The sequence below is a fragment of the Polypterus senegalus genome, chromosome 16, assembly GCF_016835505.1.
Source record: "Polypterus senegalus isolate Bchr_013 chromosome 16, ASM1683550v1, whole genome shotgun sequence".
Taxonomy (NCBI): domain Eukaryota; kingdom Metazoa; phylum Chordata; class Cladistia; order Polypteriformes; family Polypteridae; genus Polypterus; species Polypterus senegalus.
The window spans coordinates 41,476,941-41,495,321 of NC_053169.1; the positions used below are offsets into that span (position 1 = coordinate 41,476,941).

At 40.2% G+C, this 18,381-nt stretch overlaps 1 protein-coding gene across 2 annotated transcripts in view; it reads right to left on the reverse strand.

Moving 5' to 3' along the window:
• Positions 1–18,381, reverse strand: part of ttc7a (tetratricopeptide repeat domain 7A) — a 450,183-nt gene that overhangs the window by 107,532 nt on the left and 324,270 nt on the right. For both annotated transcript variants that reach the window (XM_039737925.1, XM_039737924.1), the window contains 2 exons: positions 17,017–17,151; positions 8,086–8,288 (listed from right to left, as the gene is read on the reverse strand). In XM_039737925.1, the coding sequence (XP_039593859.1) occupies positions 8,086–8,288; positions 17,017–17,151 (338 nt within the window). The remainder of the gene's footprint in view (positions 1–8,085; positions 8,289–17,016; positions 17,152–18,381) is intronic.

Genomic DNA, 18,381 nt, shown 5'->3' on the forward strand with positions numbered 1-18,381 from the left:
ATGTGCTTATTCCAGTACACAGTCACATTACTGTCGATGACTAGGAGTCCCACGAACCAAAGGGTTCAAAAACACTTCCAATAACACCCACTAGAGGGGGATGTCACTGTCAAACCCCAGCTAGTAATAAGGGCAAGCATAAAATCTTGATACAGTAAAAGAGTTATTCTTCACAAAAATGCTTCCCAATCACAATTGAAAACAAAGGCAAAGTAGAATTGCTTGAAATACGATGGCAATCCAACACAAACAAGTCCCAATGCAGATTTCAAAGCAAGGTAAAAAGAAAACAGCTGGAAGTCGAAGGTTAAAAAAAATCACAATAAACACAAGTACACTCACCAGCTTCCTAGTGTATTCACAATGAACTGCCAGGAATTGTGGAGACCCAACAGATTTATATGGCGGAAGGGCAGTTCCTGGCACTAATTGGCAGGTGGCTCTGCCTCTGGGGGTACCACCCACAAAACACTTGGAAAATAACAATCCAGCTTATATACACAGACTAAACCAAAAACAAAGAATAATGCACATAATGGTAAATGGCCTGTATTTGATATAGCGCCTAACTAGAGTTCAAGAACCCCCCTAGGCACTTTACAACACAACAGTCATTCACACGCTGGTGATGATAAGCTACTATGTAGCCACAGCTGCCCTGGGGCACACTGACAGAAGTGAGGCTTCCGTCCACCACCAGCAGGCAAGGTAGGTTAAGTGTCTTGCCCAAGGACACAACAGCTGCATTCTCATGCCTGGAGCCAGGATCGAACCTGCGACCCTCCGATTGCTGGACCACCCGCTCTACCGACTGAGCTACTGCTGCCCTAATAAACATAAAGGAAAGAATCTAAAGTGACCAAAAGAGACATAACACAAGAATTTGAACCCCAGCCAGGGAAGTTATATTTAATAACATTTAACCTCATTTTGTTGCTCTTGTGTGCTCTGGGTTTCTGTTGTTGGCAGTGGTACCCATAGTCCCTCACATGATTGATTGCCTTGAGGTGTAAGATGTCACTTTCTTTACTTCTTCATTGGGAGCATGAGCTGATACCCCACCACATGATGGACCACCCAAATTGGAAGACTTCACTGCATCACTGTTCTTTAAGATGGCTGTGTGCTGTAAGCCAAATCCAAGCTTTGGATAAATCAAAAACATCTTGAACACCTAATAAATGATTGTAGTGAACACTTTACATTTTTAGTTATTAATAGGACATTATTTTGGACTTTTATTTTGGTAACTCTTTAGTTTAGGTACTTAAAAATGCATCTATTACTCATAAACTGTAATGTATGTGTTGGTCTGAATTATGTGAACAAAGCATCAATAAAGTTGCCATTCATCTCTGAGCAGTGTTGAATATTTAGAGCCTTGCATAAGAAGTGAATATGAAGGATTCACAGATCCCATACTGAAGTGTGCAGTATCGGCAGAAATGTGTCTCACTTGAGCCCCCTTAGACCATTCTGAAGTTATTTTAGTAGGCCACATTACTGAGATAAATAAGCACTTCAGTGATGCTTTGTAAGTGTTGTTACTGAAATCAGAAGAAGCCTTTAAGGTTTTGTTGCATGGCAATACCTGAGTAATACGGAGGGGAACCAAAACTTAAAAAAAAAACTTTTTTAATACAACTTACAGCAAATCCCTTTTAGTGACCATCAAATTACACTCCTTGAGATGCACTGAACATATCCTAGCACTTCTGCCATTCCTGGAAACATTCCCTGTACTCATCTTTTGTTACTATGTCTACAGTTTCCTATGATATTTTCCTGGATTTCTAATATGGAGGCAAATCATCATCCCATCAGTCTCAGTTTTAATTTTGTGAACAAAAAGAAGTCATAGGGAGTGAGATTTGGCAAGTATCGGAGGAATTAAGCAGCCACATAGGTCTTGGTCAAACCTGCCATGGCTCAAAATATAATTTTGCCTACAGAACTGCAGGTCAGGTCAGGTCTGGTCAGGTTGAGGAACATGTACTGGTACAGTCTGTTGCTGCACCCATCACACAAAGAAACAGCTCAGGATCCTGGTTGGCAACCTCCCAGGCAGATATACGTTCCAGTCCCAACCTCTGGAAATGACCATCTAATTGCTACAGCCAGATGTTATGTGGGCCTTGGCCTAGTGCAGCCACTCGGGTCCTCAACAATGAGGATCCTGTGAGCCAGATCACCCTCAGGGAATCACACCACATGGCCATAGTGATGTAACTGACGCTTCCTCACAATGCAGGTAATGTGCCTCATTTGAGACTATGAGCAACTGCTCGTTCGACATAAAGTCAAACCAGCGGCACCCAAGGATTCTCCAAAGAGACAGCGTACCAAAGAGTCCAGTTTTCATCTCAGGTCACTGGATAGTGTCCATGTCTTGCAACCATACAGCAAGACAGGAAGCACCAGGACTCTAAAGACTTGGACCTTCGACCTTTTGCATAGATATCGGGAGCACCACACACCCCTTTCTAGCGAGTTCATGACCCTCCATGCTCTTCCCAGTCTATCTATTGACTTCATAAGAGGAGTCACCAGAGACATGAATGTTGCTGCCGAGGTAAGCAAACCTCTGGAAACTGCACTGCTCTGGATGTTTTTTTTTCCCTAATGTCTGTCCACAGACACTTCAGCAGTTCAGTGTAATGCTGCTGATTAACAGTCTCTTCATAGACATAGAAAAAAACTCTGTATGAACAAATCTGTTAATGTCGAAAATCATAGTCAGTATTAGTCCTGTATTAATGTTCAATATAACCAGATGTGCTTTTTACGGCTTGTAGAAAAATTGCCAAAGGCAAACGTATGATGGGAGAATAAATGTCAGAAATATATATCTGAACCAAGTCAACACAGTGGCACTCAGCAGACAGATTAAAAAGAGTATAACTATAATATCTAAACCCCACTCTCATGCTATTGAACGATTCCAGGAAGTTTTGGGTCCCACCTCATAGATACATTTTTATAGCACCTACACTACATTTATCTTCAACCTCATTTCTTGTTCCATATAATTACTCTGAAGGTCAGTTTTCCAAGAGTTTGTTCTACCAATGACCACTGTAGCTATTCTTTAGTATTTTCCCATTTAAACTTCTTTTGTGGGCCTTTTATCTCTTTTAAAGTCTTCCATCTTGCCATTTACTCCGCCGGCCTAATATGCAAAGAGGTTCAATTCATCCGTAGGGCCATGGAGAGTCAAATCCCACCCTGACAGAATTGTGCACACAACAGGATCTGACCCTGAACATGGTGCCTACTTACTTTTAAGAACATCATTGTTTTCATCTGGCCTGATAATGTCAAGAACATTGATACATGGGTTACCAGAATAAACCAACAGTTATATATATATTTTTTCTTTTTGGATAAATGTCAGACCTTTCTTAGAGCAAGATAACAACATTAATCAAAAACTACAGCATTTTAATAAGCAAAAGTCATACTAAGATATCAGACTTCAGCCATTCCACAGCTCATATAAATGGCATCACCATTAAAAATAAACCATCTTTTACAAACAGGTAAATAGCTTAACAGCATCACTGTTCTATGTTAAATTTATTTATATGTATTTACAGCATATCCAAAATATTCTATATCATAGACCTCTTTGCTTTGAGTGATTCACATACTCTGGTGTATACTCGACTTTTTACATGATGGAGTTCAAGGGTCATAGGATAGAAAGTGAAAGCTGCTTCTAAAAAATAGGACCAGCTTCACTTCATTGTCAAACACACACACACACGTACGTGACTGATACAAACAATCTGATCAAACTATTTTATTGATATTCTGACAACACTTGATGTCATGATTTTAGAGAATTATTATAAACAATTGTCAGAAATAAGTTCAGCCTATCAGAGATTAGTACTAGGTCCATCCCGAATGAATTTCTTATGTTCCACCTGCCAAATGTTCAGTGACTTCAGGCGTTCTTACAGGCTTCAGCATGGAGTAAATCAATCTAGGGACTAGCCTGGCGGGACACATTGTGGTGTTGTGAGTAGCCAAGCTTTTCCCAAAACTCAAAAATCATCATTAAAGTGGTGCATCAATAGTGCCCAAATTCTATTTACATCTTCCTTTGAGTTTTATAAAAGGAAAATCATATGTATTGTATATACTGTGTGGAAGAGCAGCCCTGACACAAACAGACACTAGCGCAAGCACACACGCTTTTATTTCTTCTTCGGCCTTTACACAACACAGTGCACAAATCACCAACCAAATTACTCAGTCCCTTTTCTCTCTTCTTTCTCTCTTCTCTCTTTTCTGCCGCCTCCACTCCTCTCCTCTCAAACTCTGTCCTCCATGTCCAGACTCCGGCTTTCAGAATGGAGTGAGGTGGCCTCTTTTATATTGCAGCCGGAAGTGGTCCAGGTCCGCTCCAATTAGCTTCCGGCAGCACTCACGGGTGTGGCGGAAGTGCTGCATGGGCACCCAGAAATACTCCAGGTGTCCCCAGATCTTCTGGCAGCATGTGTGTGGTAGCACAATTGTCCAGGCACCCCTGGTAGTGGCCTCGGGCCGCAGAAGGGTTGAGCCTCCAAGCTCCAATCCCGTGGCCCCGATGCAAACCAGGGGGGCTGCCCTCTGGTGTCCTGGAGGAGGTATTGTCTCTCTCCCAGGACTTCCATCCTCACGGTGTCCCAGCAAGGCAATATTCCCAGCGGTCTGCCACAACTGTATACATATAATATTGTATTTGCAGGATTACATACTTGAGACCAAATTGGCCGACATCACAGACTACATGAACTGATGTCCCATTCTACAACACAGTTGATGAAACATACTCGGTAAATGCTGTGCAGCGCAAGGCATGTGAATTTAGTAGGAGGGTTGCTTAAGAGATTGACATGGGGTCTGGTCATCACAAGCATATACAGTGTCTGACAAAAACTTCTTAATGAACCTTAACCTATAAAATACCTACCAGGAAATAATGGGCTAAAACAACAAACAATTAAAGGTAAATAAAGTATTCTCATTATGTTAGTGCTTTGAAAATTTCCAATTATAATCTTTCAAAGATCCATTCATTTCCCCCTTTAGAAACATCTTCCATCTGAAATATGAAGTACAGGTAATGCAAAGATGAAGATGTAGTGAAGCCAGTTATACATATATGTTGAACTACTGATTGCATCAGGAGTTGAGGAGGCATAATTCAATTTTGTGGATTTCCCATGGAGCCACAAGATGGTGTGACAGGCACCACTGGTACCTCATGCTGTGTGAATCATGGCTGTGAGAAGCTTACACATTTCCCCCAGGGACTCCTGCTCTGGAGATCTACTCAATGCAAAGTTTTCACCTGGCATCCTCAACTTATTGAAAGGATACTGACCATGACCATGGATGATGATGGATGACTTCAGTTGTGTTCACTCACCGATCCATTTCCTCTGCTCTTTATTTTGAACCTTGGTTAAAGTAGAAATCAGCTCAGGATGGGTGGTGTCATACAGGGTGAGGCAGAAAGGACGGACGTCTTTGAAATGGCTAGAACTCACCACTAGGTGGAGTGACAGGTGTGCGGTAGGTGGCGTTAGGTGCGCGAAGTTTTAGCATTTTTTTATTTTAATTTTAGTTGAAGCCATGGAGCCGTGGACGATAGAACACCACGTTTTTCCGTACGACTGTTTTGTCAAGAACAACCAATCTATTACCGCAGTTCAGCGTGAGTTTCATTGCCATTTCAATATCCACAAAAATAAAGCTGTTTCTGCTCGTAACACTATCCTACGATGGGTTAAAGCACTTTGTACATGAGGTACACTAATGAACAAAAGACCGTCGGGGGCTACACGAATGGCACATACCCCTGAAAATGTGGAAAGCATACGACTAGCCCTGCTGCGCAGTCCAAGTCGATCTGCTCGGAAGCATTCTTCCGAGCTTGGCCTCAGTTATCGTTCGGTAAGGCGTATTTTGCCTTTAGACCTGTATTTCCAACTCTACAAATTGTCAAATGCAATTTCAATATGAACTCAAATCTTTCAATAAATTTCTTTGTAAGAAAAAAATTAACAATTTTGTGATTTTGTAAAAAAGTCTGTTCTTTCTGCCTCACCCAGTACATGCGTATCAGAGGACCACCTCCTGGGTGGAGGAACACGCCCAGTGAAGGCAACTAACTCCGCCCCTTCATGTCAGTGCCCTAAAAAACAGGGGGACTTACAGAAGAAAATGTCTATTTGTGGGAGGAGCAGACAGCAGGACGGAGCTCCTACCAAATCTGACCCACTCATAAGAGCAGACTAACCTAACACCGAGAGGTGACATTTTGCTACTTGTCTTTGTTCCTTTTTCCTCACCAACATGCATTTGTTTTGCTTTGAGAACTCAACTGATTAAATGGGACAACCTGCTTGGCAACCCAACATTTCTTTAGGGACTCAGCCCTTTACTCACCTGAACAGTGGCAACTAATGTCATTTAAAGAAAGAATATGAATGTGCTGTATATGAGCTAGTTCACCCTGTCTGTATTATTATCTTCTCCAGTCTTTCATTTAACTGGCACTCTCTTCAGGTTTAACTCCAGCCTTGTGCTCAAAGCTTCTGGGACAGACTCTGGCCTGCCACAACCTTGAATTGATGACATGAGTTTGGAAATTAAGAGATGGATGGATAGAAAAAAATTATTTGAAAAGATACAGCTGGAGTCAACTGATCTCTCCCAGCAGGACATATTAAAATCTGGCGGTAAAAAATGAACAACGATAAGGTTAGCAGTACAATAAAGACAGCAGAACAAATGAGTGACCCTAAAAAGGATGGATCTACAATTTCTGTAATTAAAGGTTATCCCCAGGTCATCCTGATATGAATGGAGATAATAATTTTAAACCTTATTTACCAATGTGTCTGCTTCTCTCTAATATAGTAACCTTTTTCAACATGAACCCTGTGAGCGTGACAAGGCATTTCTGCTGAAGATATTGAGGTCTAAAATGTCACGCTGCACCCCACCGAGTGCATTTGCAGCCTGAGAGTAGCATGTAAAGTGTTTGTTCTCTAGCAAATTAAAAAAGGCAGTGGGGAAAATAAAGGGAACTGCAAATGTAAAGTAACTTTCTCAAGCTGGCTTCATCTGATCTGAAGTCTATCTCAGGAGCATTGAGCACAAGGCAGGAACCAATCCTGGCAGTGTAGTGCAGGGTCCACTGACACACACACACAGGAACAACTGGCAACCAACACACGCACATCTATGGGATGGGTTAAAGAAAAATGAAGTGCAGCTCACATGGTGAAGGAGAAGATTATGCAAACTCCACACAGACAACAAATGACCTCAGAGGAGGCTCATTACTCGGGATGGATGGACCTGCTGAACTGGGATGCAGGAACAGTGGATGGACAGAGAGTATTTGCCTCCCAAAGACATTTGCTTCTTCCATATGCTTGGCAGCAGTGCAACCCCAGGGTGGTCCACTAGGGCTGTATGGGACCTGTAGTCCTGGAGGGCAGTCCAGTTGGGCTCCCCAGTTGCCATGTTTTTTGGCAATTCCGTCTGAACCGGAAGTGCTTTCTGTACAATTTTCTGGCCTAAAAGCAACTGCTCTGGTCTACTCAGGCAAGATGGAGTTGGAAGAGGAGAAGGACAATGTTTACCTGGGAAGGAGGTTTGGAGGAAGGCAGAAAAAGAATACCTGTAAAAAGGCACTGGCTAAATAAGCAGGCCTTTTGAACCCATGACTGTCTTTGGTCTAGTTATGTCTGGGGTCTGGGGCTCTGCTACAACCCCTACAGCCTATATACCTGATACACATTCCATTTCTACTTTGACTGCTTTCACTAAATCTGTGGTGTGGCACCATGGTTAGAACTCCATGCATATTTTTAAAAGTCACTGCAGGCTTAGACAGACTGAGCACCTTAAACTCACAAACGCCCCAGTCCATGCTGTTCGTGAGTCTGTCAGCTCTAAACTTCCTTACACTGTTTTTTTTAACATTTCATTCTCACTTTTTTCTTTCACATTTCTGTTAGTCTAATATGAAATATCTGAGCACAGAAATCTTCACTAACAATACGACGGTGGGCAGCCTACCAGGCTCTGAAGGATCTTCACTCCCTCGGGGTTTATGGTGAGTGCCTCGTCATAAAACCTCTTGGCTTCCTCCACGTTCCCCTTTAGTTCAGCTAATTTCCCGCGAATCAGCAGGACACCGTGAGATGCTGGAAACAACCCAGCAGCCTCCTGAATGCAGAAAGATGCTTCCTTCAGTCTTTGTAGCTCCATAAACATCTCAGCTAGGAGGAAATATATGAAATGTCAAATAATCAGCCCTTCTTTCATATAATGCCTTAGATACACTACAGGTCAAAAGCTTTAGAAAACCTTAGTTGTTTCAGTTTTCCTTCAAATGTAATTGGTTGAAGTGCAATGAATGACCTAAAATGGTGAAAAGGTAAGCAGTAAACTGCCAGAGGTTTAAATGTAAAGTTTAGGTTAGCAAATACTAGGAAAAAGGAAAATTCAGAATATTAGAAATGGGCCTTCTTTAGGGACAATTAATAGGTTACAACCTACAGATGTTCTCCGGCAATTAAAGTAAAATAAACCATGCCAGTTGAAGCAAACAATTTGCACAGGTGTCCCAACTTCTGTTGATTACTTAAAAACCCCTCTGTCTGTCTTAAAGCAGAGTTGGAACAGACTGTGCTAATACACCCTCTGAAGAACTACTTGAACAATACTCTTGTGATAAATGGCAAGAAAATGATAATTAACAAATGAAATGAGTCAGAGCATTACTACCCTTAGAATTGAAAGCCTTTCATTTAGAGAAATTACAAAAAAAATCAAATTGTCAGCGAGTACGGTGGTGTCCCACACAATTCAAAGGCCACTGGAAACTGGCAGAAACTCCGATAGGAAGAGATCTGGCAGACCCAAAGTCACAAGCCAATCAGAAGAAGTTTCTGAGGGTCACCAGCTTGTGTAATGGTTGCCTCACAGCACAACAGCTTCAAACAGTGTCAGTTTCTAATGTGAAGAGGAGACTTTGTGCTGCAGGTTTGACAGGACGAGTGGCAGTAAAAAAGCCATTTCTTAAAGGACCAAACAGGGTCTTGAAATACCAGCTGTGGACTACTGCAGGTTGGAAGAAAGTCTTATGGAGCAATGAATCAAAATTTGAAATCACGCAGGGTGTTTGTACGCAGTCAAGTTGGTGAAAAGATAGTTTCTCAGTGTGTGACACCAACTGTAAAACAAGTGTGATGGTCTGGGGTTCTTTGTCTGGAGGCAGAGCTGGTGACTCATGTATATCGCCATGCGTAGAACTCACATTCTAACCTGATGTAAGTACAAAAACGGAAATGTTCATACGCACAAAAAATCCTGATGCATAAATCTGTGCGTACACCAACTTCCATGTTCTTCCACTACATAAATCCCGGTCAGCGTGAAAAGTAACGCACGTGCAGTGTCTGCTGTCCCACAAAAACCCCTCCCACAATTACGCCTCTTTGAATATGCAAATCAGTATAAATAGCCCTTAAGCTCAGCCTTCTGTGAAAATAGAAGAATTTCAGAAAATACCAAGTGGAGGCAAGGAAAAACGTACTATTTGTTAGTTTAAACAGTGGTATAAACAACAAAAGAAAGTTGATTAAGTGACATAGAGTGTCGGAAAAACTCGAAAGCTCAAGTTCACAAAGTCGCACAGTGCTGGAAATAAAAAAGAAGTTGTTACATATCCAAGTTGGCGTGAAAAGGTGAGTCGTAGCCCACTATCTGAGTTTCATATGAAAGCTTATTAGGGTACAGAGAAAAAAAAAGGCACACAGTGTCAAAAAAGCACGAAATGTCAACTTCAATCTCGAAATTTCCACTTTAATCATGTAGTTTATTTTGTCATTAAAGTAGAACATCATAAACTTCATCTTAAAATCATTTAATTTACTAGTTTGTCAAATCTCATCGTAACTAAAGTAGCACGTTAAATGTATTGTTTTGTATTTGTTCTTCTAAGTGCTCTATGTGTGTGAATCACTACGTGCTTCTTAAATGGGCTTTCTCTTCCTCTGACAGGACACAGAATCCATTACATTCATGATATTACAGCTCTTTGAATAATTAAAATACTGAGATGTATACATGATATTATTTTCATGATGATAGGAGTTAAAGCATGCTATTAAACATGGGAACATGGTGGCGCAGTGATTGTTCATGTCTCACGCAAGATGCTTGCTGCGCCATGTGCTACCTTCGATGAAATACTTTATTGTAGCAGTACTGTCTCTTTCAAACGTACTAATCCCCAATTCCTGTCTTTACTTTTCTTTCTCCAAATACCCAATCGCCATACAATCAGCTCTGTAATAGACATTAAGCCATCTGTAAGCTTAGAACGCAGATTCTTCAAAACTTTTAAGGAACATTGAAATATCTTCATAGTACGTGCTTAATTATTCTATCCATCTATCCTTCCAGTGTCGCGTCAGCCCCAGCAAGAATACACTGCGAGGCAGGAACAATCCGTGAACGGAGCGCCAGCAGCTCGCTATACCGCTGCAACACCATGTACTCATATGTTTAATTATTCACAATATAGATTATTTACATGAAGTTAAAGTTTTATCTATATAATATAATAAACATATTTTGCTAAATTTCATCTTAAAAATGATATCGTCATCATATGTAAACGCGCTTTATAAAGTGGCTCAGGTTGTGTAATATTATAACTGTAGTGCAAGTTTACAGTGAGGTAATTGTACTTTTAAGTACAAACAGTTCTACAAGGAGCACTTGATGGACTGATTGAGTGCGTTTAGAGTTCTTGGGACGAAACTGTTGCTGAACCGCGAGGTCCGTACAGGAAAGGTTTTGAAGCGTTTGCCGTGTGAGAGTAGTTCAAACAACGCATGGCTGAGGCAGCGTGTGCTTGATGCTGCATACCGATAATTCTCTTTCCCAGCTTCTGTAGATCTGTGATTCCCCACTCAGATACAATGATATAAATACTCCAAGTGGTGCAGTGAGAGTAATATGGAAAAAGATGATTTGCTGTGGCAACCCCTAACGGGAGCAGCTGAAAGCAGAAGAAGAAGATGCAGTGAGAGTAACAACACTGAAGCAGCTATGGCATTTAGAATACTTTGGCTATTCTCTGGACCATTATATAGCTACAGGTTAATTCCAATCAGATGCCTTAAACTAATGAACAATATGCAGTTAGTGTCATTGTATATGATAAAGCCACGTCAGGGATGTGGATCTAAAAAAGAAAGTTTAACCACACAGGAACAGTAGCATTGCTTGATGCTGGGTGCCACCAGTTTGCAAAACTGAGCAGAAAACTTGCGCACGCCAGGGTTGGAGCTACTGTGAAAATGTACGTGGCTTTACACCAAGTTTAGGTTTTATACATCGCAATTTGAGTGTGGAAATGGACTTACGCAACATTTTTGTGTGTACGCACCGTTTATACATGAGACCCCTGGTGACTTGCACAGAGTGAATCAAAAGGGTCACCACAGTTTGGATGTTACATCAGCAAAAGATGGCTACTTTGATGAATGAAAAATTGGAATCAAATTTTGTACATTTAATGATTCCTTGACTTATTTTATTATTTGCCATTGTTTTTTTTTTTTGTTTTATGCCTCAATTTCACGAAACATTAAGATATTAAACTGTGTGCAGTTCCAGAAAAACTGAAAAACCGTAGGTGTTCTAAAACCTTTGAATGTAATGATAGATAGATAGATAGATAGATAGATAGATAGATAGATAGATAGATAGATAGATAGATAGATAGATAGATAGATAGATAGATAGATAGATAGATAGATCTATTACTTTCTTTAATACTTAATATTATTGGATTTGTTGCTTCTACTAGCACAACTTGAAAGCTCTGCCAAGGAGGGGCATCCATTCAAACAGAGAGAACTTTACATACTATATTGCTGTTGGTATAAAGGAGCCACTGCAGTGTTTCCTGACACCCTTCTGCTGAATGATTTGTTGCCTGAAAGTCCTCAGTGTTAGTGTGTCACAGGGAGGATGTGCAGCTTTGTTCATAATGGCACTCAGTTTTGTCTTCATTCCGTCCTTCGCTACGACTTCAAGGGGTTCCGGGGTGCTTCCCATAACTGAACATGCCCTGTTAATTAGTTTGTATATTCGATGGGCCTCTCTTGAAGTGATGGTACTGGCTCAGAACACCACAGCATAGACAATCCCCCTTAAATGCAGAACCATCTGAGAATTTCTGCAAGTGACATGACCTGGTGTTATATTTAAAGTATGAGGTGTACAGTACACAGTGCACACTTTGCAGTACCTTTGACAATATGCAGGTAGACAGGAAAATTTTGAAGATTTTTTACATAAAATCAAATATATGCTGGGTATAAATGCATGAAAAAAATGTATGAAATGACTTTGTCTTTCCATTTACACAGATTCAGTTGTGCTAAATTCAGTTCACAGTTGTCTTGACTGGGCTGGTGTCTAGCCTGGCAGTATAGGGTGTATAAAGCATGAGCCAACCCTAGTCAGGGTGCCGGCCTACTGCACACTCCCCACACACTATCTCCTGCCAGTTCAGTTTAAACTTGCCTATCAAAATACTCTTTGAATTTAGGGATAAAAGGAGATTTAAGTTTTTGGGGTTTTTGAATATTGTGTGTTATTTATGTTGTTCTTGTGTCAGACTGAACCAAGCCAGCACTTCACCATTATAGGCATGCTCTTCTCTGGGCCGCAAACTCAGATCCTTGAGGTTGTTTGACTGTTCTTGCAGTTCATCTGATCTTGTCTTATCTCGTCTCAGCTCATCTCATTGTTTTGTTCTTTGCAAGCTTATGTTGCATTCTATTATAATTCCATTTCATCCTTTCTTGAACAACAACAACAACAACATTTATTTATATAGCACATTTTAGCACATTGAATGCATGGGGTTGTCCAGTGGGCCTCATGCATTAGATGTTAGGGTCTGGAAGCTATGGTAGGAGCTACATTGACATTGGCAGCCAAGGTAAGCACTGAAAGGATAATACCATCATGCTCAACAGGTCGGCTTTCATTGTGATATGTTACAAAGGCAAAATGGCCAAACAAAGCAAGGGTTTACTCACTCAAAAAATACATTCAGATGACAGATGTCAGATCTTCATTTAAATCCTTATGACAAATGAAAGGGCCTGAAAGGGGCACATGATATCCATTTTAAAGTGTATTCTATAAACAGTCATCACCATGCTTTGTCCATATGATTATGGCGCGTTGTTGACACTGTGCAGTGTTTTGCTTACACCCAACATGATGTTTAGCCTAATGGAGAAAAGGCTCAGTTTTGGTCTCATCAGGCCACACGGCCTTCTTCCAGTATTCCATGTGCCTTCTGGCAAACACTAGTCGAGATGCCATGTATGCTTTATTAACCTCCTTAGCGTTACATTTTTTCTCAAAAAAACAGGTAAAAAGCACTGCATTTTTTGGCTTGAAAAATTACAGTTTCATTAAATGTCATCTTTCTACTTTAAAACGTGCAAAGTACTAAAAGTACAAGTCAGAAGTGTAAAAAATAAAATAATGATACAAATAATGATGATGATGATGAATAATGATATGAAATGAATAATACAAGAGGGAGTCAAGCTAAGGTTAGAAAATGGGATTCATTAAAAAATGGAATGAACCTTAACAAAACTGATAATGTCGTTTATTATGCATTTATTACCACTCATGCACCCGAGTTATTGCCGAACACTACATGCCGAGGGGTACTGCAGTCACTAGTGCAAGTTACTGTGACTTGCTGGAGACCAATGTGAAGCCTGCTATCCGATCCAAGTGGCAGGAGCTGCTGTCTCAAGGAGTCCTTTTGCTGCCTGACAATGCCCACCTGCTTGCCCACACACTGCTAAGAACACCAAGGCTTGTCTGGAGGAACTGAAGTTTGAGGTATTGCCACGTCCTCTTTATTCACCAGATTTCGGCATCATGTGATTTCTACCTTTTCGGACCCCTTGAACAAATATATGGGTGGTAATCGATTCAAGACAGAGGACGATGTGAAGAAAGCGGTGCCTGAGTGGGAGCGAGGAGAAGACAAAACCTTTTATTCTGCTAGAATCCAGGCACTTCCATGGTAGGGGGCGCAAGTGCATTGAGAAGGGTGGAGACTACTATACATTAAGAAATGACATTATCAATTTTATTAAGGTTCATTCATTTTTCTAACTTTAGTTGGACTCCCCCACATAATAATAATAATGATGCTAAAATGTATGTATTGTCAAAATATGTCTTTTGTGTGTAAATATGTCATTTATCTGACACTGTTCAGAAATACTTCAAGTAAGTAGGTGCATCCTGGTTGTCAACTTTCACTTTTATTCCGGGCTGCCCCACAAAATCAAAACGAGGCCGTGCTGGTTTATTTGAAGCAGTGTCAACAAAAACCCAAATGCGAGTGTCACTTTCAGATTCATCAGAATCACTTTTGGTTTCACTGCCTGAAGACAGATCCACTTCATCGTCACTGATGATGAGAGGCTTCTCAATAATCACTACTCATATCTCTGTCAAGAACGTGCAACACCTGGACTGCTGTAAAACATTTCTTACGAGATGCCATTATGAAGCTAGGAGAAGATGTGTCTAGACCGCTGTAACGCTTGGGAATAATGCTGTTAGCACTTTTACAACGCAGGTAATCCTTAGTTCTAGCATTACACGAGACACATCTATACAGTTGCCAGAGTGACTTTTGAGACTAATGCTTTTAGCACTGTTTTCACAGCCCAAGTGGCACTCAGGTCTATAACACTAGAGGGGTTTTTAACAGTGGTTTTCTCTTTGCCACTCTTCCATAAAGCTGTGACTGGTGAAGCAGCAGTTGCAGTCTACACAGTCTCTTCAATCTTAGCCACTGTAACTTGAGACTCCTTCAGAGCTCTCATAGGTCTGTTGGTGGCCTCCCTCTTCTGTTTCTTCTGTACCATCACTCCATTTTCTGTGGATGGTCTGCAGATTTTCAGCTGTGCCGAACTCTCACCATTTCTTAATGACTGATTTAACTGGATCCCAGGGGATATTCAGTGACTTGGAGATTTTCTTGTCTCCATCCCCGAATTGTGCTTTTCAGTCGCCTCTTCACACAGTTGTTTGGAGTGTTCTTTTGTCTACTTAGTGTATGTACTGTAGGTTAGGCATTGACAACAACTCACCCTAAGATGGACCTTACTGATGAGGTGAATTTATACCACAATCAAGTGAAACCCCAGATAAGTGATGTCCATCAGTCTAACTCAGGGACCAATTAGCTACACCAGTGATGACTGAGTTGTGACATAATAAAAGGGGTCAATACGTATGAGATCAAGAGTTTTGTGTTTTATATTTGTAATTCATTTTGACCACATTGCAGATATTTGTTTTCCCTTTGACATTAGGGAGTCTTTTCCTGTTGATCAATGTCAAAAAAGCCAAATCAAATTTTGCATAACAATAAAATGTAAAAACAACCAAGTGGGTGAATACTTTTTATTGGCACTTTATATTAGAACCCCCTAGCTCTAAGAGTTAGGTTGAGTTTCATGGATTGTCTTGTGAACACACTCTTGTATTTGCTTTTTCTTCTGACTGGATTGTATTGTATTAATGCATTCTAAGGTTCTAATCACTACACTGGTTGCCTGTGTCATTCAGGATTGACTTTAAAATACTGCTTATGGCTTATAAAGCCTTAAATAATCTCGCTCCATCTTATATATCGGAATGTCTGACACCTTATATTCCAAACCGTAACCTTATATCTTCAATGAGTGTCTCCTTAGAATTCCAAAAGCAAAACTTAAAAGAAGTGGTGAGGCGGCCTTCTGCTGTTATGCACCTAAAATCTGGAATAGCCTGCCAATAGGAATTCGCCAGGCTGATACAGTAGAGCACTTTAAAACGCTGCTGAAAACACATTACTTTAACATGGCCTTTTTATAACCTCACTTTAACTTACTACTGATACTCTGTATGTACAATTCATCATAATAACTATTCATAGTGGCTCTAAAATCCGTACTGACCCCAACTCTCTCTTCTGTTTCTTTTTCCGGTTTTCTTTGTGGTGGCGGCCTGCGTCACCACCACCTACTCAAAGCATCATGATGCACCAACATTGATGGACTGAAAGCCAGAAGTCTACATGACCATCATCATCAGGTCCTTCCATGAAAACCCTAAATACAAAGAGGACTGTTTGATTTATGTTCGGTAGATTGCCCAGAGGGGACTGGGCGGTCTCTGGGTCTGGAACCCCTACAGATTTTATTTTTTTTCTCCAGCTTTTGGAGTTTTTTTTTTGTTTTTTCTGTCCACCCTGGCCATCGGACTTTACTTATTCTATGTTAATTAATGTTGACTTATGTTTATTTTTTATTGTGTCTTCTATTTTTCTATTCATTTTGTAAAGCACTTTGAGCTACATTTTTTTGTATCAACAACATTTATTTATATAGCACATTTTCATACAAACAGTAGCTCAAAGTGCTTTACATATTAAAGAATAGAAAAATGAAAGACATAATTATAAAAAATAAATCAACATTAACATCGAATAAGAGTAAGGTTCAATGGCCAGGGGGGACAGAAAAACAAAAAAACTCCAGACGGCTGGAGAAAAAATAAAATCTGTAGGGATTGTATGAATATGTGCTATTTAAATAAATGTTGATTGATTGATTGATAATAACATATTTCAAATTTCTCAGGGTTTTCTGTACAAGGTTTCAGGAACTGGGAGTATAACTGAACAACTTATATGGAAACAGGACCAAGGAGGCATGTCAGGTAAGTTGATTTATGTTTTCTATTAAATAATAGAAAGTTCCATTTTTTTCAGTTCCAGCCCATAACAAATACTCAAATTACAAAGATACCCCCAACAATACCATACAAAATTAGACTTAAAGACATTCTAGACATTTGAACTAAAGCCAGACCCATCATGAAACCTACCCGCCAGCAGCCAGATGTGCTCCAGAGTGGTCCACACCTGCACGGGCCCAGACTTCTGACTAGAGCTGTAGGCGGACATCTCTGACATGGCCTGCTCGAGACGTGACGCTGCAATGGAGGGGGCACGTTGGGAGCCTGGGAAAAGAAGCAGCACAGCAGCAGCATTGGATGAAGGTCAGGGAATTCCTCACAAATAAAGAAATCAACATTCTTTTATCTTCTCATTAAAGATAAATGTTCCTAATAAATCGTTATTTTGGTCTGGATTGCATCTTGTATGAAATCATACTCTAAAGGTGTGTGACTCTCTACTGCACAATTAAAAAAATGACGATTTAAACTAAACTAAAAAAGCTTCCCTTGCTTAATATGTTGTGGTGGCCAGACAGAGGACACCGGGTATAATGTTGCCACCTTGAGCTGAGTGTGTGTTTCCTTTTAATTTTATTTTTATTTGATTCTTACTGACAAAAAGTCATTGGTAAGACTGCTAAACTTATAAGATACCCTGATAACAATCAATCTCTACTTTATAAAGCAGCATTTCAATGCACATAAAGGCACTTTATTAAGGGAGTGCAAAGTCCAGAAGTGTACACACAACGAGTAAATACTAACAGGATTATTTTACTTTCACTCACCAGCACTAATTCAGCTCTGGTCCATTCATCTTTATATAGCGCTCTTCACTGACGACAGGACCCAAGTGTGTGCACAAATCGTTAAGAACAATGCATCCAATTACAAAACCACACAACATGTGCATACATATTATAGTAATAACAGAGATCTGGCTAAATAACAAAGACAGGAATGAGCAGAAAATTGAGGGATACACATTTATTAGGAAGGGTAGACAGAACAGAAAAGGAGGTACGGTTGCTGTTTATATCAAACAGAATTTAAACTCATGTCCTCTTCAGTTGGACAATGTGTCCCATCTTAGTGAGGACATGTGGCTTTGTCTGGAAAGCATTAGAGAGAGGCCTTGTTTTTGGAGACACAAACAGTAATTTCAATACACATCTTTTTATTAATATTAAAAAAGGCAAGTTTACAGGGGGATATTATAGTCATGAGGGGCTTTAACTATCCAGATATTAACTGGGATACCATTGCAAATAACGGAGTTTTCCGAAGTAATTGTAAAGTGACTGTTTTTTAACACAGTATGTTAAAGCACCAATGCGAGGTGAAGCCTGTCTGGATTTAGTATTTAGTAAAAAGAACGATAGAATGGAGAGGTGATTGAACCACTGGGGTCAAATGACCATAATATAATACAGTTCTCAGTGTTTTGGAAGAGTGCAGATACAAAGACTAAAACTGCTAAATTTAATTTACGTGAGGCAAATTTTGAGCAGA